This window comes from Apostichopus japonicus, chromosome 10 (assembly GCF_037975245.1).
Source record: "Apostichopus japonicus isolate 1M-3 chromosome 10, ASM3797524v1, whole genome shotgun sequence".
Classification (NCBI taxonomy): Eukaryota; Metazoa; Echinodermata; class Holothuroidea; order Aspidochirotida; family Stichopodidae; genus Apostichopus; species Apostichopus japonicus.
In genome coordinates this window covers 10223731-10246249 of record NC_092570.1, presented here as the reverse complement: position 1 = coordinate 10246249, position 22519 = coordinate 10223731, and the positions used below count along the sequence as shown (strand labels likewise).

The following is a 22519-nucleotide window of genomic DNA, read 5'->3' as shown; positions in this document are numbered from 1 at the left end:
TCACACATGCCGACCTATAATAAGTAACCATAACTTCAATCTGAAAATCAAAGAGAAGCAACACAGAAGATGAAGGAGAGGAGAAGGAACACAGAAGAAGAATGTGAAGAGAAAGAACACAGAAAGAGAAGATAAGGAACGGAGAAAGAGAAGGTCAATTGCAGGAACACAGGAGAAGGAGAAGATAAGGAACACAAAAGGAAAAGGAGAAGGGAAGGAACACAGAAGGAGAAGGCAAAGAGAAAGTACACAGAAGAACTCGAAGAGAAGGAATCAGAAGATGAAGGAGAAGATGAGGAACACAGAAGAAAAGGAGAAGATAAGGAACGGAGGAGAAGGAGAAGATAAGGAACACAGGAGAAGGTCAAATGCAGGAACACAGGAGAAGGAGAAGATAAGGAACACAAAAGGAAAAGGAGAAGGGAAGGAACACAGAAGGAGAAGGCAAAGAGAAGGTACACAGAAGAAGTCGAAGAGAAGGAATCAGAAGATGAAGGAGAAGATGAGGAACACAGAAGAAAAGGAGAAGATAAGGAACGGAGGAGAAGGAGAAGATAAGGAACACAGGAGAAGGTCAAATGCAGGAACACAGGAGAAGGAGAAGAGAAGGAAGGGAGAAGGAGAGGGAGAAGGAGAAGATACGGAACGGAGAAGAAGGAGAAGATAAGGAACGGATAAGGGGAAGAGAAGGAACACAGAAGACTTTACAGCAGGGGTTGCTGCTAAGATAAAGATTAAAGCAGCATCAGCCAGGATGAGGAGGAGGGTAAGACAAGCTGCTAGGATGAAGATTACCAGTAGCAGATGGTGATGGAAAGGAACATAAATTGAGGGGCAGTAGTAGAAGCTGCTAGGATGGAAACTAAAAGAAGGAAATGGTTAAGAAAAGGAACATGAGAAGTGATCACAAAAGACAAAAAGAAACAGATAACAATATGACTGTGAACTTACAGGGTCCTTGGTTTCCCTGTCTCTTGCATGAGGAGGTCTGTAGGCAGCTGGTTTTGAGGGCTCAACAAATGTTCCAGATGATGGAGCCTTGATTGCCTTTGGAGTAAAGGTTCCCTCTGGGAATGTCTGCCACTGGATATCCCACAATTCCTGCTTATCTTTCAGCGGATGGTCGTATAGAAGTGTGCCGTTGTAGTGCCATATTTTGAACCTAGTCACAAACAAATTTAAACCTCATTACAAACGTCTCATCTTTTTCAATATTGAAAATAACACTGATTTGACATCATAAAGAACCTGAACTCAGATGTTACCAATATCTTAAAAAGATTTGTTTCCACTGCGGATGGAAATTACTAAACAGAGTTTTAGAAACTTTGGTTTTGTGCAATGAGTTTACCTAACAATTGAACAATGTTACAGTAATTGGCATCACATTGTTGGTATCACGTTACACAATCTTAAGAAAAATCCAGTGCAAATTGTGTGTCAATAATGGAAGACTTCACAGGTTCTAAATGAATGTGTTCTGTTAATTTTGACATTGAAATTGATCAAATATAGTCTTACAAACAAATAAAATGGCTAAAGTACAAAAGGTACGTATGGAGGACGCAACAAAGGCGAAACAGAGAAATACAAAACAAAAGAATAAAGAAAGGAAGGGAACAACAAATTATAGAGACTAAGTTTGATTGCTGTTACTATTTCCAAGGTAAGAATTGTAAATTATGCTTTTGGAACAAGGGGGATAGCTGTGAACTTGAGAAAGCCTGTTATTGAAAACAAAAAGAGACAACAGAAGTCACTAGGCATAGATGAATTATTTTTGACCTGAAACAACAAAGGGATAAAATCTCAGCATCCTAGTGAAATATACATCCTACATTCCATTTTCCAGATAGCAAAATTCAAAGTTGTCATGCTTTGGACTACAAGCAAAAACAAAACTTTTTTCAATGTCCATCCGACTATTGTTTACCACAAAATGTGGCACCTAGTCGATATTTATGAAAAACACCCAAACGAAAGAACTGATTGTTAATATCACCATCACTGTGCTTGATTTCATATTTTACCGATCAAGTACAAATTTACAATTAGCCAAATAAATTAGATAATAGTTTTTTGGGCATTCACCAATGGTGACTGGTACTTGACTCAGGGCTCAAAATAGACGGGGGCGAAGGGCGATTCGCCCTATGAAGTTGAAAAATCGCCCCAGAAAAGAAATCACGGGGGCGAAAAAAAAAATGTAAATAGCGCTAAAATCGCCCTCCACATGTACTTTTCAGTCAACGGGCGCCGCACGTTTAAAAAGATGACACAATGCAATACAGTGAAATAAATCACTGAAAAAAAAACCTAACTGCCGATCCTTTCGTTATAACAGCTTGGTTTGTACGTTCGCTCACACACGAATTAATAGTCTAGTCAACAACGCAATATGAAAACCCACACTCAATAGCCAACCACCTAGCTAGCTAAAAAAATATCGGTTCATCGCGTGACCATTTTTGCACACCCGTGTATGTGTATTTTTTTTCTCCCAGCTAGGTGTTGTGTATCACGGTACTGTGGAAAGAGTGAGCTAACATTGAAAGCTCCTGCGATGTTTTTCCTAATATACCTAAAAGGCAGGAGGGGAAAGTTTTGCGTCGTAGTAACGACCATGCAGTCTGTCTAGTTACAAAATGGCGGGAAATTTCCGACTCCTTTTTAATAGGAAAATCGGAACCGCAGCTGACTTACGTCGTAGGACATGGTGCCGTGTGGGTTATTTATGAACAGCTAACAGACTTGTTTCGATATAGGGGAATTGATCAAATGACTAACATGATAAAAAGATATAGGCCTATGAACCAATGGGGGAGGGGTATATTAATGTGATATTGCGGATTTCCGTGATTTCTTTTCTACCTCCGAAATTAACACCTGCCAATTTCCGTGAATTTCTAACAACAGCGTTACTATATTATTTGATCCGTCATTATGTTTTTCATTACCGATGCATATCCAACCTGCAGGGGGACAAAACTATTATCCTAACACACTGTAGCATACGCAAACTGGAGCCTATACCGTAATTTTTTCTCGGGATTTTCATAACGTTCCCAACAATATTGCAACGATATTTTCATAAGTTTCCCATGATTTTCAATATTTTAGTATCATTAGATTAGGATACAACTGAGGAGAAGTGTAGTGCTGTAGCTGCTGAATATTATTCCAGATTAAAACTGACCATTGTGTACATTTTACGAACAGTAACTTTTTAATTATGGGTCGCCATGATTGAATATAATCATGTAGGGTGCAAACGACAGGCTAGGCATGTGGCTTCAGTGTGCGCATTTTGAGTATGAAACTTTGCTTTGAGAGTTCTAATAAATTTAAAATTCTTTATAAGATAGGCACCAAAATGTTGTCTTTAAACCTCAATTTTCTCAGAGCTTCTGGGGGCTTCGACCCCCATACCCCAACCAAGGCGTTGCCCATGGACCCTACCACGGGCACTAAGGCAGGCCCATGGTCCCCACCTATAACTGTGTCGCACTGCGTGCTGACTGACACCCTCTGCATTAGTATAGTTTCACCCACAAAGTTCTGTGATTTTTTTTACCCCAGGCTCATCCCTGTATATGGATTTTACTGATAAAATGTTGTAAAAATTTATCAATTATGTAGCTACAATTTATACAGGAAAAACAGCCCTCGCAACACCAAAAAGAGCCCCCGTCATCAGTAAAACAGCCCTCGTAAAAAATCTGCTTGTGCTGAAAAGAGCCCTCGTCACCAAAAAATTATTTTGAGCCCTGACTTGACTGATATCCCTAACATCCCCCACATTTGAATAATTATTGGAGATGACAAATTTGACTACATTGGGTCATTTACACTATAAGAAAGTTTGGATATGATGAGTTTGAATACATTGGGTCATTTGTTTGGATATGATGAGGCTAGATACATTGGGTCATTTCAACTATAAGAATGATTGGATATGATGAGGCTGGATACATTGGGTCATTTATTTGGATATGATGAGGCTGGATAAATTGGGTCATTTGTTTGGATAGGATGAGACTGGATACATTGGGTCATTTACACTATAAGAATGTTTGGATATGATGAGTTGGAAAAATTGGGTCATTTGATTGGATATGATCAGTTTGAATACATTGGGTCATTTCAACTATAAGAATGTTTGGATATGATGGGTTGGAATACATTGGGTCATTGGTTTGGATATGATGAGGCTGGATAAATTGGGTCATTTGATTGGATATGATCAGTTTGAATACATTGGGTCATTTGAACTATAAGAATGTTTGGATATGATGGGTTGGAATACATTGGGTCATTGGTTTGGATATGATGAGGCTGGATAAATTGGGTCATTTGATTGGATATGATCAGTTTGAATACATTGGGTCATTTCAACTATAAGAATGTTTGGATATGATGAGTTGGAATACATTGGGTCATTTGTTTGGATATGATGAGGCTAGATACATTGGGTCATTATAAGAATGTTTGGATATGATGAGGCTGGATACATTGGGTCCTATACATTGTTAGAAAGTCCCTTACCCATTCCCTTCTCTGAGTCTTGGGGAGCAAGTGGCTGTTGCAAAATGCTGACCATCAGGAGACCAGAGAAACTGTGTAGTATCTGGAGCTGAAGCAGCACCAATCTTTGTAAGTTGTTTCCTATCCCAGAATTCCTGGGAGAAAATACATCATAAAGCACTTGAGTCGACATATACCAAATAAACATACATGTAAACACAAACACATAGAATTAGCTTGAAATTATAAGAAAACCGTAAATAACAACTGAGCACAATATACTAATTGAAAGCCACCTGTAAGTAACTACAGAGTTTACATCCAAAGAAAGTGAAAATTTCACTGGACACAAAATTTAAAGTAAACTCAAACACACAGTACATCTTACAAACATTAACACGCATACACAAACATGCACATACAAATATAAACACTAAAAAAAAGCACCAACACACAGACTTGAAAATACAATAAAAAAAGTCAAGCTCAGCCAAAAAAAAAAGAAATCTGAGCACATAATGCCTGAAAGTGACTATGGACTTAACATCATATCATAGGAAAATTGAAATTTCATAATTGAACTTTCATTGGACATAAAATTTAAATGAGTTCAAGAAGAATGAAGTTTCCCACCCCTTTTTTTTGGGGGGGGGGGTAGAAAATAATGTGGGCAACATGAAATCAAAATGTGAATATATTATAAGAATGATCAGTAACTTGAAAGATTGCAATTCTATCACAAATCAAGCTCTCCAACATTTGCAGCTGCCACAATATAATAATTGATGCTTAACTTACCATTTGTCCTCGAAGATTTCCAAAGCCAGCAAAACAGATAAGTGAGATATTCGTTAAAGAAAGCAGATGACAAGTATATTTTCAAGTAATTTAAACAGAAAAGGCAGTTTTTTTTACTCCAAGACTACAGATGGACACCATATAAAAGAAAAATTCTGTTCATTATCTATGATTACTTACTTCTATGAGGTGTTGACTGTAAACAATTTTATTTGGCTCAAAAGAGGCTTTCTTTAAAGTGTCTTTGAAAAATTTTTACAAACACAAAATCATTTTTTTATCTTGTAAAATGGTTCATTCACCAAAAAAGCAGACAGAACACTTTAAATGTCTTTTCTCCATTCAAATGAATACAAAGGAGGTAATGCTGTTCTATATTTATGCGGTTTTTATAGAAATGTAGTCAAAGCTGACCTTTAATATAGCAATTGAACTGGAAGTTAACTTTTCATAGGTCTTGTAACGATCGTTGCATTATTGTATAGCGCCACCATTTATGGTCACACAGGCGGCTGTACTCTCTTAGTTTTGTGATGAAGGACAGTGCACAATAAAATGATCTAGCTTCTCAAACTGACTATTGTTTAGCTCATTATTGAATAAGCAGCTCATTAATCCTATCCCTTGTGAGAATTTTCAACTTCCAGCAGTAAACCAGCACACACACCAAGGTGCACTTACTCACTTCAGGTACTAAGTTTAATAATATACCTCAGCAAGTTGCTTGAACTTTTTTCAACAAAAATAATCAAAGGATATTGTCTCCAAGTGGGTTGTAGTAGCCAGAGTTTTTTGGGCTGGTTCCAAAATCAAACACAGGTTCACACTTATGATTAAAGAGGGTCGACTTGGCTGGCATGACTGAGAAAAAAAAAATATCTGATAAGGAGAATAATTTATCAAACAACATTCATGAGAGCTACAGACGTTTAGCAACAGAGATCAGAGTCCAATGAAAAGATATTATTACTTTGAGTAGCATACCATTACTTGAAGATGACAACCTAGGCATGGTGTATGTAACCGTTGTTTCACGTATGTATCTGTTACTTCAAGTGAATACTCATTTCTTGAAGTAAATAACCATTCTTTTAAGTCCATGCAGTAATCATTACTTGAAGTAGGTAACCCTCACTACAAGTAGACAACAATAACTGAAGAAACTATTATTTCACATAGACAGTAGGGCTGTGAGTTTTCGTTTAAAGACCTAATCGTTCGTTTAAACGTTCGCAAAAATCGCGAGAAATGGTTTTAGTACCGAAATCGGTCTTTTCCGACTGAATTTCGGTACTATTTTTTATTTTAAGAAAACCAAAATGTGAATTGCAAATACTGGAAAAAAACAAAGTTAAAGCTTCCATCCATCATTTGTTGACTTTGGTTTCTCCTATTTACTGTTCTTTTTTGCAATATGAAAGTAAACTGCAACTAGAGAAAGCTTTTCTGCTAGACGACATTGTCAGCTACGATCAGCACACACGATATACCAGATCTGAGTAATGAAAGCTAGGCCTAACATTAGGCTATGCAGTTTCTTATATGCGTGAATCAGTTTGGTGACCTTGTAGTATTGAACTGACCTTGGTGGCCAACGTTAGTAGTTGTGACAAGTAAACACTCAAATGACGATATGCAGTTCAAAATAAATTGTTATATCCAACGTGTTTGTCCTCTTTGTGATGTTTTCATTATTTTACTTCAATTTAACAGTAGAAGATATGGAAAATCTTTTCAAACACATTGCGCACAGTTCGTGTCCAAAAAATGATGGTTAAAACTTGAAAGGTACATTGCCCAATCCAAAATACCATACAACATGTACAGCCACGCACACAGCTGGCCCAGAACACAGTCCTAGCAGTGAGAAAACATTTGAACAGGGCTCTGTTAGTTGAACAACAAATATGCAAAAAGTAACATTAGACCAATCACAGTCCAGTATTCACAGACACACCTGGCGTCAGGGTTGAGCCAAGGAATACAAAAGGAATGAAAATGTTGCATATATGGCTGGAAATGACAGATGTTGCCGTTGGACAACTTTTCTTTGTGCTCTAATAGATTTTATTTTCTTTGTAAGTTTCCTTTCACTGTTTCTTCTGTTGGTTGTTCGCTGACGTTGATGTACACATGTTTCGAACTTTAACGTAAACAACTTTCACTTTTGCTGACCAAATCTCCGCTTTTGCTAGCGATATTTTTTCAACTTGTACTTGAAGTGTAGACGGTAGATTCTCTTCACTCCTTGAAGAGCATATTTTTACCGCCAAGACACCACCCGCGAATATGGCTAGAGCCTTGTGCAATTTGGTACCTTCGAACACTTTGTCAGCCACTACTGAATTTATTGGACCAATCATATTATAAAGCAATTTTTACGATCTCCAATTGATACATTTCCTTTGATCATGTATTTGAACAACTATTACCAAGTTGAGTATTCGATCCAGTATCGTCTGGTGGGAGAGTTCAATGTGATGGACAGGGATTGTAATCATTCCGATCGAACATGCATTGACTGGATTATCTGCACTGCCGCTGTCGGCTCGATATAAAGTACAATTGTGCCGTGAATCAGGAAGTTTTCACAAAAGGATAACAGCGTTGCAGAGCGTAAGCTATTCATGCCCGTATTAAAAAATCTGTTAGCGCCGATTAATCGGTAAGTTTTACAAAAAGCTTAGAGCAAGCAGTGTGCACGCCTTTTAAGCCGGTAGAAAATCTATTAGCGCCGAGTAATCTGTTATTTATACATCAGAAATGTAGTGCATACAAGCCATTCATATCGCCGGATACATCGGGGGGGGGGGGAACAATAGTACGATTATGTTCGCGGTTTATGATTCAACTGATCGTAAGTTGTGTTGTTATTTCGCGTAGTAGACAAAATAAACACGGGAATTGATACGCGATTTTTTCCAATAATTTAATTTTCAGTTGATATCATAGTTTCGTTTAAACGTTCATCAGGTTTATTAAACGTTTAAAAAATGTGTCATTCGTTTACACGTTTAAACGTGTAAACGGCACATCACTAATAGACAAGTATCACTTAAAGCAGAAAACCATGAGTATTACTTCAAGTGGACTATTGCTTGCATTTGAACTTGCTATTTCTATTTGGGTTTCTCCTGAACATGTTGGCTTGAGAATAAACTTTCATTAGCTTGGCCAGTTTATTCAAACCATTGTGCAATATCTTCTTACTCATCTTTGAACTTCTTTAGCAATATGATTACAATATATCTATGTACACATTGTATATCATAGGTTTACACATATTTCATTTGGGCAACTATACACTCTCCATTACTGTCCACATTACTTGTTATAAATCACTATTCGATCATTAAATTCCTAAGTGACACTGCTAGAACCAATGCTACGCATTTGTGAATTTTCTCGTCACACTAACGATGGAGACTTGAATACATGGCTGTATGGATTGTTTTCAAAATTTAAAAAAGTGAAACAGCAAAATAACTTCAGATATGATTCTGCCTTCAAAGGATACATCCATAAACAACGATAAATTCATTCGCAACAGGACTCCAGTCGATACTGTAGATCGGACCTTTCTTGGCTGCAAACAAAATCAGAAAATATAAGAATAAATAGATTGTAAAATGAGACAAAACACTAAAGAAAGCAAAACTTTGTTTAAACATGGCTAGATAAAGTAATATGTTATAAGTATAACAGACAGACAAAACTACTTGTTACAATTAGTTAATATGATTATGTAGGAATAGTAGAAATTGGTGTTTAACACTTTAAGTCATTTACTTTTTAGGGACACTTCATGTTAGAGTTTTACTGCTAAGAATAAAAAAGAGTAAACAAAACAAAATTAACCAATAATCACTGCACTTTGAATAAGTTATTTGTTGGTATGAGTCTGAATTTAGTATTACCTGTAGTGAGACATGCATACTGATGCTATTTGTATTGTGTTGGTACTTTGTATCACTATGGCCAAGTCATGTAACATTCACGTCAATTAGCTCCTCCTAACTAGTCATAAACCGTTAAGAGCAATATAGTAAGGTTCGTGTCCAAAGTATTCCAAGTCAATTTTATAATACATTTAAGGAGGAAACATGGACAGAATATGGGGTGATTTTCAGATGACCTTAAAAGTTTCCCGCTTCAATGTCAGTAAATTACAACAATGGAACAAAACTAGCAGACATCTCCCTAAAACAGATGCTAGGAATGTAGACCTAGCATAGATCAAAGTTGCCTTTGACCAATTCTCTTTTAGGATTGAAAGGTCAGTTCCTCTAGTACAAATTTACCACTTCTTTAAGGATAAAAGTGTCTTTGTGCAAACTTGCTCCTTTGTTCAAGCAATTTTGTCACAGTATTATGGTTTAACGGAGATTGGAAAGGCAGCAACCAACCATCCCATACAATACTTCTTTCAAGAGGTAAACTTACAGAGTGTTACGTTACTTCCTTCTCCTTTGATTGATAGGTAGTGAAGAGTCTGTTCACCGTAGTAAGAAGCCCCGGATTGGTCTACATCAGCAACACATATAACCAATACAGCAGTGGCTAATGGAGAGGAATAGAGATGAGATAATAACAATGATTCACATCGAAGTAAACATCAACCACTGTGAAATTACAGACCTTGTACCAGTAATAACTGTACTCTTTTAAGGAGCAATAATGCTCACAGCTTCACATCTTATCAAAATGATTTTTGGATGGTTTGGATCCAGAGGATGCTCGCAAGGAACTCAGAAGTTTAATTAAGCCAAGTGCTTGTGGCTTTCCATGGCTAGGGACCGTTCAAAGTGGGAACAAGCAGGCAAATCAGAGATTTAACATCAAATAATTTTGATAAGATGATGATCATCCTTACCATATTCCTTATATCAATATTCCATCAAAGTTTGCAATATCTAGATTCTCTTTGATATATGTTTGTTGAGTTTGCCCTCCCCCACCCCAACAATTCTTAAACAGATCATTATTTCTTCCCCACCCCCCAATCTTAGTCTATGGTAGTGGTACATGAGAAGAATGAGTTCTACAATGGCAACATTGTTAGTTGGTCTTCGATATTCTGTTCCTATCGAAAGTTACTGAGTTGCATGTCTGTATCGAAATCCAGGATACACATATCCCACAATTCCCACAATTCAATTCAGAGAGACTACCAAACCTTATAAGAAAGAGAGAGACAATGCTATATACGTCCTCAATCATGACAGACTATCTATAGACAGACTATCTATAGACAGACAGACTATCAGAGGAAGGACTCTACCCGTGAGAGATTATGCTCTATCAGAGAGACTATCTGTACTCCATCAATAACAGACTATCTGTGCTCTGTTAGAGAGAGAGAGACCCTTTACTCTACCCACGAGAGACTATCTGTACTCCATCAATAACAGACTATCTATACTCTATCAGAGAGAGAGACCCTTTACTCTACCCACGAGAGACTATGCTCTATTAGAGAGACTATCTGTAGTCCATCAATAACAGACTATCTGTACTCTATCAGAGAGAGAGACACTTTACTCTACCCACAAGAGACTATGCTCTATCAGAGAGACTATCTGTACTTCATCAATAACAGACTACCTATACTCTATCAGATGGAGAGAGACACTTTACTCTACCTGCCATAGACAATGCTCTATCAGACATTTGAAGACTGCTTCCTTTAAAGAATATTTCCTTAGTTCTTACCTTGTTTATTCCATAGAATGTGAGCACTGTCTGCCTTGTAGAAACTCTTGTTAGCCAGAGCAGCACCAGGACCAGAAAAGTTTGGATATCTAAACAACCTAACGAAGGAAGGTGCGCCCTACATAAAGAAACAAAAGAAGCCATAAATACCTGGAAGATCAAAGAACCAAACTTCACAAATTATCGACATAAGTTACACATTCACTCACATAACATAACTCACAAAAGAAAATACAAAACTGCAGTTACTTGATCAAATGAGCAAACTTTTGAAGGACTGCATAAATTCAAACTCCCTGTAATAATATCTTACTTTAGCTCCAGGGGCATGCACTGCCACTTTAGGAGGTACAGGGCCTGGAGATATCTTGCAGCTTGAGATTCCCTTGAGCTGCAATCTCTGTACAGGTTTGGCTGAAGATGGGTAAATAGAAAACAAAAAATGACATATGAGTATGCTTTTAGCTAACAGAGACCTGAATAAAGTCTGAAGATGTTCCAACCATACAGTTGTATGTCACAAGGGAAACACATGTCATTAGCGTTGCTTTCCTCAATGACTATACTGGTTTTTGAAATATGCCTTGTACAAGGCTTAATTCATGGCACTGAAATTCCACAGCTAGGAATTCAACTGTATTGAATTGTAGGTACTCATCATTGACCAGTAACCATGGAGTACTTTGGAAATAATGACATTATATATTGATATATTGATATTCTGGTGACTGAAATTGAGACACTGAGATTGTTGAGACACAGTTGAGACACTGAGACACAAGTAAAAACACTGAGATTTCTACTTCTTCAGGTCAAACAACTTCCATTGTTGTATGGAGTTGTAACTTTGGAAGTATTATGTGAATATATCCTAGCAACAGCAGAGGGAATGATGTCAAGTCAACTCTAAAAGTTTTTTGTGTTTCCATTTATAACATGTAACTCACTTATTCATGGAAGAAAGTAATATTTCTACACATAAAATTTGCATTTTGATGAAACTTCTGAATTTACAGAGAACCTTGACAGCTAAGTAAACATTTCAGATGTGCAAGTTTCAAGTGAAAACTCAACAAGACTTATAATGGGAAAGTAAAGCATTTGAAGAGCATTTGCTGTTATGACACTCTACTGGTTTTATTGCAGGGAAGAAGGATTCAGGGTTAACAAGCCATAATAAGATTAACCTCAGCAGGTTCCCATATTACACCAAGTTTGAACAAATTACACTGGTGACCGGTTGAACAGAGGATCATTTACAAGACAGCTCTTTTCGGTTTTAAAATTCTCAATAATGTTGCACCTGTGTACCTGTCAGAACTTGTACAGCCATACAGACCTATTCGTCAAGCACTTCGTTCGTCCAGCAAAAACCTACTCCAGGATCATATTTCAAGGAATCGGTGAGGCCAGAGATCCTTCTCCTGTGCAGCCGCAAAAGTGTGGAATAACTTACCTCAATCAGTAAGACTTGTCAACAGCCTTGGAACCTTCAAGAAAATCTAAAAACTTACCTGTTCCAAATTTCATTTATGTAACCTTTTGCTGCTTTTTCTGCAAAGCACCAAGAGCACCTTCAGGCGGATACCGGTGCTATATACAAAGTGTCCATTATCATTTTTATAATAGAGTCCATTCAATCAACCATATCTTGACTTGAGGACAAGACATAGAGATCATGGGAGTTTCAACTAACAGTGTGAAATATTTTCCATTTACATTCAAGTGGCATTGTCTGCCACTGGAATATTTCTTGAAATAAGACCAGTTTTGCTGTGTAAAGTTAGTCCACTGATTTTTGTGACAGATGCAAATTGGTGCACCATAAAGCCAAAATTGGTGAAATTCCCTAAACATACCAATGACCTTTGTCAAGAGACAAGAAACCATAAGCTATCAATGAGCTCAGAATAAACAACAGGTTTTATACTCACAGAAATCATTGTTTTGATAGAAGAGGACTTCTCCCGTTGAGATCTGTGCACAGATAGATTCATCTTCTGTCCACTGTGGCTCCCTGTAACAATCAAACAGAAAGGATGTCATGGCAGGCAGATTCTTCTACACTCCCTGAAAACAAACTACATGATTATATGAAAGGGCCAAATATTCAGTAAAAATAATATTCTTACATGATTACACTATGACAAAATGTCTGTATTACTCAAAACATTGGAAAAAGTTGCTCTGAGATCTCTGTATTACCATCAGTTTTTTTTATTGTTACTGCTTTCTATCTAGGGCAGTGTTTGTACTTAGCTTTTGCTGTCATATAAAATGTTCATAACATATTGCAAAAAGATTTCTCACAGGACTAGCTTGAACATCTTGCAGTCACACACCCAGAAAAATGCAATCAGTTTAAAGTAAGTATGAAATGTGTCTTTTTGGTTTAAAAGAAACTTCTGAAATTAACATTTCAAATTCAACAATACAAGTATCTAGGGATGACTTGGTTGCTAACCACATTCTCTATGTTCCAGCATATTTGATGGCAAAGGAAATGAAGCTTCAATCACAAACAAGCTTTTTGTGTTTTGTCGTCGTTTTCCACTTTTTCAAGCCCATCGAGTTTTTTACATATATCAATCACAAAACAGCAAACTAAGGTATTAGCCAAGTTAATTCCCTGCCAAATGCGTCATAATTGGCGAGTAATTAGGGACGTTTGCAGATAATGAGAAAAGTGTCCACCGACCAATTCCACATTTTATATTAATACATTAATACATACAGTTCCCCCAACCCACTAGTTTGAATCCAACCAATCAGAGATGCAGGTTTAGTTATGAGCCGTTGCTAAAAATAGATTCAAACGTCACATTGGTAACTCGATACTACCAGCGAGCTGGACTCTTAACAGCTCCCTGGTACAACTGCCATAGACAATCTACACAATTCAAGCATGGTGTTGTATTACGTATTGGCCAATGACGTTTATTGCTTTTAAATATTTATATTATGGGCGAGGTTTATTTGGATCCCAACAGAAAATACCTTCGAGAAAAACAAAGTTGAAATTTGTAAATTTTTCGACTTTTATGCCACCATTTGAAGTCGGATTTGAATAGATAAGCTATTTATGTATGTTGTTATGGCATCGTGGAATCATTGAGGTTGAGAAAAACCATAGAAAAGGACGCAAAATGCTGCTTTAAGTAATGCAAGTTAACCATCTGATCAACAGTACCCGTAGGAATGATAACAACTGATAAAACAGCCACAACAACTATGCCGACCACTCTTACCAATTTTCCAACTGCCTCTTTTGGGTTATTGTCCTAAGGCATTCACCAGACTCCAGATCGTAAATATGAAAGTTTGGTGTAGTTGGTCTTCCATGTACCTCTGAAAATGTCGTTGCAAAAGAAGAAAACATACATGCCAGAAGGAAGGATCATATTGATAAAGCTCTTACAACAGGGGATGAAACAAACAAAAACAAAAAACACAATTTACAAAAACAACAGACAATCTATGTTCTTAATTCATCGCTATGCAACTTCCCCCTGAGAGGATTTGACAAACTACCAGGAATTTTAAGCAAAATGCAGAACAGTAAAAAATGAAAAGATCAAAAATGAGTTTTTGTTTTAAAAAACAGCCATGCACCACTCTTTATGAATTGAATGCAATTCAGTGATTAGTACAGTATGATGCAAATAAGTAGTACTGTGCCTTTAATACTTTGAATCAAATTATTTATCTTCAACCCCACCCCCTCACCTGCACGTTTCACTTTGATCCCACTTTGTTCTCACATCTCAAAGAACATTGGAATTTTTTCATAAAGTTTATTCCTTTGTTCCATGCCATACTCATAAAACACTTAACGGTTTACTTATCCATCCTTATTTGGGGAAACACTACACCTCATTTAAATCACCTACAAAATTCTAAAAAAGAAAATATTCCTATTATTAACAAGCTATCATTGTGGTGCTCTCACAAAAAAAAAATGTATTGCTCTTTTCAAATCTAACAATATCCAATGCTTTTTGAAACAAGCCTCAATGTTCATAGCCACCTTGCATCTTTGAAAACCTTTGATGTTCAACTTACATAGTCAAAACTGAAAACACATGTATTCAAATCAGTTTTGTTCAAATCTAAAAATAAATGAATATTTTGACACCTTTACAAACATTGATGCAACTACCTGAAATAACTTAATGACTGTTAAAATTCTCCTCCTTATTTTGTGTAGACTACAGTATGTACCATTAACTTCCAGAAATAAATTCAAAACTCAAAATATTCTACAAAATTTCCTTCCAAGGACATTTTTCAACAAGAATGAGGACAAACAACTCAAACTGACTCAATGTACAACAAAGATAAAAAAAAAAACATATGTAAAATGTGCATGTTCTGCCCCCCCCCCCCAAGAAAAATAATGATAAAATAAATAAAGTGTGAAATATTAAAAGTTAACTTACCGATTAAAAATATAAAAAAAGTATAACTGATGAGCCAGCAAGAATTTAGTAAATAGGTCTGGCCTCCAAAGCATATGTTAGTATTTAGTAATTTGTATTGTAACTGTTATATATCTATGAATGGTGAATTTCATGACATGCACATACCTTGATAAATTTCCCATGTTGCTAGACAAGTATTTTTTGGAGATATAACCAATCCAGATGTTCTAGACAAATCCAGCTCAAACACAGTTTCAAATGTATCTGTCTTCACAACGAATACACTGAAACAAAGGGAATTAAAAACACAAAAGGAATAAGAAATAGCTTGGGCCTTTGCTACAGTATGTATTAAGGAGTACAGGCTACAAATTTCCTTTCAATGAACAGATTATTTCAGGACACTAACTTCAATTGCAAGATTAATCTTACTTTGAAATGGAATATCTTTCTTTACACACTTCGAAATTACTGTCTTTATAGTGGTTTGGCAATGATACATTAGTTACTCCTTTTAAAAACAAACAAAACTAAGTTGGAGCTGGACAAAAAAAATTGCTTTAATGTTGGGCATTAAAGATGAAACTTGACCAAACGTAACACAATACAAAGTTCTAAGTCATCCTCCTCAGATAGCTTCATCCTATGAATGTTAATTATACAGAAGCAAGTAATTCATGAAACTTACTTTGTACATTAAAAAAATATTCACAAATGTTAGACATTTTTTGTTCATTACTATCAATGACATGCAAAAATAAATAGAAATATTCAAAAGTTATAATATATACTGTAGTATAATATATCATAACTATTTTAAAGCATTTCTGCTTACCTGTGCTAATAAACTGCATTATTATGGGATTGTAGTAATGTTGATTATCATAAAAGTTATCAAGATCAACAAAAAGGGTGCCCTAAGGCAATACGAGGCTCAGTTATGTGCCTGCATGACACCATCCAAAGATTCTGAAAGTCAATATTCTAGGCACATTTCATAAAACAAGCATTTTCTAATTGGTAAATTCTGCATATTTGGGTTTAATAAAAATAAGCAGAAGTAAACGATACTTCTTAGCTCATCACAGACAGACCTCCAAAACTTTCAAGCTCTTTTCTCCAAAACAACCATAACCACTTGAGATACAACAAACTACTTAATAGGGAATACTGTGTACAGACATTTGCAGAACATATGTGCAACTGTGTAGCAGCTTGTTCATCTAGTCACAGCATTTTTGCTGTGTAATACCATGAAAATTATCATATATATATTACAACTGCACTGATAGGCTAACACATCTTGAGCATGTTCTTACCAATCTCCATTACACCATGCAAAGAGACTCCCATCCTTGCTGTACTTCATAACTCTACATTTTGGACTAGTATCACTGTGAGGAAAGACAGATTACTAGTATTAAAATAAACAAAACACAAATCTAAATGAAGCAGTGATACTGAAATTAGGTGTGGCAGATTACAAATGTGCACAACTGCAAGATCTAATGACAGGATGGTTGGGTCTGGTGGCTTGCAGAACTCTTTGAGGATTGACAGCATCGATGCTAGTTTCCAAACTTTGAAATAAATACCAACCAAAAGACATTATGTAACATCACAATAATCATTATGTCAGAATGGTCTTGAGTGCTTTAAACATCTCTGCCAGTGCATAAGAAATGAAGAAGTATCACATGTCTTAAAAGGCATATATTTGTCATTTTCCTACAACAAAAATAAATAATTTTACCTCAATAAGAAGCTAGAACTGAAACCCTCAAGAAGACCTTCCCTTCCCCCTCCCACTAATGCCTGATGTTCATAAATAAGTTTAAGTTATTTGTTTGTGCCACACATCTGAGAATAATTTCATTGAGAAGGAACCTGAACATTAATTTTGGACTTGGAAGCAACAGTTTCAGCAATTTTGTATTTCAGGATGCTTGAAGCTGACCTACATGATGTTCAAATTAGCTTTTAAACTATAGGAGGCTAAGGCCTGACTTCCTCAGTTCACCCTACTTCTAATATGCTAAAGTGTAAGCATCAACAAAAAAACAACAAACATAAAAGAGACACTTGTTGTCTCCATTGACACATGTCAGTACATTGCAATATATCAACAAAAATTATGTTGTACTTGAAACACTCTTATTCAAATGAAAGCAAGATAACAAGTGTTGGCAGAGTTAATATTAGTAATATCACATCACAAATGGTACATAGAATACAGGGCCATTCACAAATCAGTACATCTGGCCAACATTTAAATAAATGTAATATAGGTCTATCCAATTCTGGTTTTTCATTTCTTGATATAGCTTAAACAAATCATTTTTCAGTATCGATCTGTCTCGGGCTTTAATTTACACTGCCATTTTACTTTACCTGCCAAAGCCTTCCTCAAACTTATTTACAGGTGGTCCTTTGAATAGAGACAGGCCCTCTGTTCCTCTCACTGAAAAAAGGAAAGAATTTTACTTTATATTGCAACTGTTTTATTTTCTGTGATCATTGACAAACCTAATTCCTATGCCAAACTTTGATGTCAAGCTAAATCGCCTAGCCTAGGCCTACTCCAATCAAAATTATAACACCCTGGCCATGAGACTCGAGAGAGACATGATACACTGAGGAATACACCTCATATAACTTACTTATTTGATGAATTGGAAATTGCAGATGTGTGGTAGAGTGACTTTTCAAATGTTGCAACTTGCTAGTTCAAGTCGTAGGTAAACCATAATTCACAATAACAGGCTACCGTAGCCTACATACCGCTGCTAGCAACCTAAGGTTAAATAGCTAGGCCTAGTTAGATCAATAGGCTATAGCCTACGAATTACAATGACTGTGGCTCGTAAGCAGGCAGGCTAATCCACAGTATTACATGAGCTCAAAATCGTCATCGACAGTTTATGATGCACAATAATACAAACCGGCCAATGACGGGATTTTATCCATGTTGTAAGTTCTTCCCTTCTGTAAGATTAAGTTACACTACTATAGTCTAAAATACTGAAACACTTTCAAGTTGCGGTGTGTCGATGGCGCGACTTGCGTTTCGCAAAACTGCTGACACGCATGTACGACAACGGCTTGGTGTCACGTAAAAATATAATCTCAACGGCATCCATAGAAATTGAACTACTTCAAATTTTATGACGGCGTTATGGCAAGCCGTTTTACTTTTTATTCAATATTTAATGATATCTTTAATTATTTGATGATATCATGAAATCAATTGTTGATATCAAGAATTCGAAATGTTGATATCATTAAATCAATTAATGATATCATTAATTCGGTTCATTTCTTGATATCAATAATTCATTTAATGATATCATTAAATGAATTAGTGATATCAAGAAATGATTTAAAGATATCTTTAAATGTATTTGTGATATGTACATATCACTAATTCGAATTAGTGATATGTACATATCACTTATTCGATTTAATGATATCAACAAATATGACGTCATATTTACTGATATCACTAATTCGAATTAGTGATATGTACATATCATTAATTCGAATTAGTGATATCATGAAATATGACGTCACATCTACTGATATCACTAATTCGAATTAATGATATGTACATATCACTAATTAGAATTAATGATATCATTAAATATGGCCGAATTCGTGATATGTACGGTCATATTTGATGATATCATTAATTGGAATTTATGATATCAAAAATTCGAATTAATGATATCATTAAATATGGCCGAATTCGTGATATGTACGCCATATTTGATGATATCATTAATTTGAATTTATGATATCATTAAATATGGCCGAATTCGTGATATGTACGTCATACTTTTTGATATCATTAATTTAAATACAGATATCTGAAATTGAATTTATGATATCTTGAATTGAATTATTGATATCTATAATAGTTCATCTATTTTAAGATATCACAAATTCAATTCTTGATATCAGAAAGTTTAATTATGATATCATCAAATAAAATAATGATATCAATAATTTCCTTGCACCAATTAATGATATCATCAAATATGACGTACATATCATTAAAACAATTTCAGATATCATGAAATAATTCATGATATCATTAAATAATTATTGATATCATTAAATATTTGTTGATATCATTAAATACTGAATAAAAAATAAAATGGCTTGCCATACGGCGTCACATAAATTGATGCACCGCATGATTGAAATACTACCCAGGGTTGACCCCACTTTTGCATCTCAGTAGCGATGTATAGATATATTGGTTTCGAAGATAAGATAAGATAAGATTCACTTTATTAAACCCAATTCGGGTAATTAAATGCTCGTTGTACAGAATAAGATGGATATAACATTAAAATACAGCACATGGAAATTGACTCACATAAAACAATAAGACAATAAAATTGCAAAGTCCAACAATGGCAAGACTAAGTATGACAAAAACAGTGAAGGTGTTACCAGGGGGCAAGAACACTAGCGATTGTAATTTTGATTATGGATTCTGATGCACTGTGGGACGAATGAGGAGAGGTGACGATTGGTTTTGGCTGTCGGCAGCCTCATCCTCCCGCTCCGAGGAATCACTGCATTCTGAAATTGTCCATGCAGTGGGTGGGCGGCATCATCCAAAATCATGTCTAATTTCTGTTGGAGTAGATGGGTATAACTTGATGGGTAAGAGGGTTGACTGTTGCCAATTATGCGGCCCGCCTGACGGATTAAAGAGTCTATACGGTTCTGATCTTCCTTTCTCGCATTCCCGCCCCAAGAAATCAAATTGTATTTCCATATCCCACAAATGGTGGAAGTATAAAACATAGTCAGAATACGTTCATCAATTTGAAAAGTTTTCATTTTACGCAGGCAGTGCATCTAGAGTTAAGTTTCTTCAGTGTGGCATCAACATGGCTATGCCAGGACAAGGAGTTATCCAGTACAACCCCTAGGCATGTATAGTGATCCACTCGCTCAACATCATGGGCTTAAATACGGACAGGACTCGGGATAGCCCCACACTTACGGAAATCTATTACCATTTCCTCTGTTTTATCAACATTTAATACCAGGAAATTGCTCTCACAATATTTCTCAAAATCTCTGATTTGCTCAATATACTGGGTGTCATCATCTTTCGTCATCAACCCAATCAGGGCAGTGTCATCTGCAAATTTGACGAGAGAACAACTCTCGGCAGATGACCTGGCATCTGCTGTGTAGAGAGTGAAAAGGAATGGGGCCAGAACAGTACCCTGGGGTGCTCCTGTATTCGAGAAGATGACGTCAGAATTACAACCCGATGACCTTATGGAAACATACTGGGGCCTGTTTGTGAGGTAGTTAAGTATCCAATTTATAAAATCACATTGCACATTCATTTCCAGAAGTTTGTTGGCAAGGATATGGGGCTGTATAGTATTGAAGGCTGACGAAAAGTCAAAGAACAGTATACGGACTGAGTTACCCAAGGTGGTGTGCTCTAAATGAGAATACAGTGACTCTAGACTATATAGGATTGCATCTTCTGTACTCCGGTTCGACCTATAGGCGAATTGCACGGGGTCTAGAAACTCATCAACCATTGGTTTTAGATGCCTCAGGACCAGACGTTCACACGTTTTCATTGCCACTGAAGTCAGAGCAACAGGTCGTAGGTCATTCATGCACGCAATACTGTTTTTCTTAGGGATCGGAATGATATTAAATGACATGTTAAAAATAACTGCAAATATGTTACACAATTGATTTGAACAAAGTTTGAGAATACGGGGTAGTAATCCATCTGGGCCAGCTGCTTTTGATACTTTTAGTTTAGAAAATTCAACACGCACTTCATCTGGGCCTCGTTCCACAAAGACTAACTTAAGATTGATCTGGATCACTACTTAAAGTTACGCATGATCGGATCAAACTTAAGCTTGATATCAAGCGTAAGTTTCTTTGTGGAACGGAGATAAGTTTGATAACAAACTTACGCTCGATCGGCTGACTTACGCACGATCGATCAAACTTAAGATCAAGCGTAAGTCTTTGTGGAACGGGGCCCAGCAGTAACAGTTAAAAACTGCTCAGGATACTACTGCATAGATAACATTTCCCGTAACTCACCAATCTCATGTGAAAAATCTAGGTGATCAAACCGATTGTAAAAAACATTAAGCTCATTTGCATATTCACGGGAAGTGCTTGGCAGTTTATCAATCGATCTATTGTCTTTCATGTAGCAACTCATCAGTCGTATACCCGCCCAAACCTCTTTCATATTATTTCCAGTAAAGTGATTGTCTATTTTACACTTGTATAAGTCCTATCCTTTCTTTATTGCCCTGTCAAGTTCTTTTTGCACAGCCCTCAGCTCATCTCGGATAATCGTAACCTTTTTAGTCATGCAGGCGGATGAGTGCGTGTGTGTGGTACCCCTTACTTGTAAACACGATATCTCAAGAAGCAAAAAGGGAAGCTTGCATCAATTTTTATATTTAACGTGTAGGAGTACCCCATTGAGTAAAAGAAGCCCGTTTTTTTTTTTGGGGGGGGGAGTTCAAAGATCATTCGGGGTCACCATGCACTGGCATGCAGGGGTAAAACTGTGGAACCTTGTACGGAAGCTTGGATTAACTGTACATCTCTTTTGTTTCTTGGTTTTGTTCATTTATTACAATATATCAGCTCATGGGGATCGGCAGAAGAAAAATTCAACGCTCACATTGCAATAACCAGCTTTATGTTAGTTTCTTAAACTTTCAAATTATTCTTTGCATTTGCAAGTGCAATGTCTGACGTACACTCAACCATTGCAAGCAGTGTGTTTTTATTATCTACCGTATCTCCCACCGACCAGCCTATTAGAGTAACATGTGTGTTTCGCCTAATAAGAATAAGTGGGGCTGTTGGCGATTGGAAATTATTTTAAGGGCATCCGTAGATAAGAATAAAAAATCTCGAACAAATCTCTTGTCGTTAACTTTTGGAGTTGCCATGTACGTCACTGCATACATGCCTGTGCACAAAGGTGTGTAATGAGATTATACTGTTGGTATACAAACAACGTTGCTATTGGAATGTAA

General features: G+C 36.3%; 1 protein-coding gene across 1 annotated transcript in view; it reads right to left on the bottom strand.

Annotated features, from left to right (window-relative positions):
- LOC139975322 (eukaryotic translation initiation factor 2A-like) overlaps nucleotides 1–18558 on the bottom strand; it is a 40120-nt gene extending 21562 nt beyond the window's left edge. The window contains exons 1-14 of the mRNA XM_071983165.1: nucleotides 18398–18558; nucleotides 17847–17916; nucleotides 16775–16849; nucleotides 15621–15739; nucleotides 14283–14382; nucleotides 12969–13051; nucleotides 11348–11448; nucleotides 11035–11152; nucleotides 9766–9882; nucleotides 8840–8908; nucleotides 6082–6183; nucleotides 5323–5363; nucleotides 4546–4679; nucleotides 952–1162 (exon numbers count right to left, since the gene is read on the bottom strand). Coding sequence (XP_071839266.1) covers nucleotides 952–1162; nucleotides 4546–4679; nucleotides 5323–5363; nucleotides 6082–6183; nucleotides 8840–8908; nucleotides 9766–9882; nucleotides 11035–11152; nucleotides 11348–11448; nucleotides 12969–13051; nucleotides 14283–14382; nucleotides 15621–15739; nucleotides 16775–16849; nucleotides 17847–17916; nucleotides 18398–18422 — 1365 coding nt within the window. The 5' untranslated portion in view covers nucleotides 18423–18558. The remainder of the gene's footprint in view (nucleotides 1–951; nucleotides 1163–4545; nucleotides 4680–5322; nucleotides 5364–6081; nucleotides 6184–8839; nucleotides 8909–9765; nucleotides 9883–11034; nucleotides 11153–11347; nucleotides 11449–12968; nucleotides 13052–14282; nucleotides 14383–15620; nucleotides 15740–16774; nucleotides 16850–17846; nucleotides 17917–18397) is intronic.
- Nucleotides 18559–22519: the final 3961 nt, after the last annotated feature.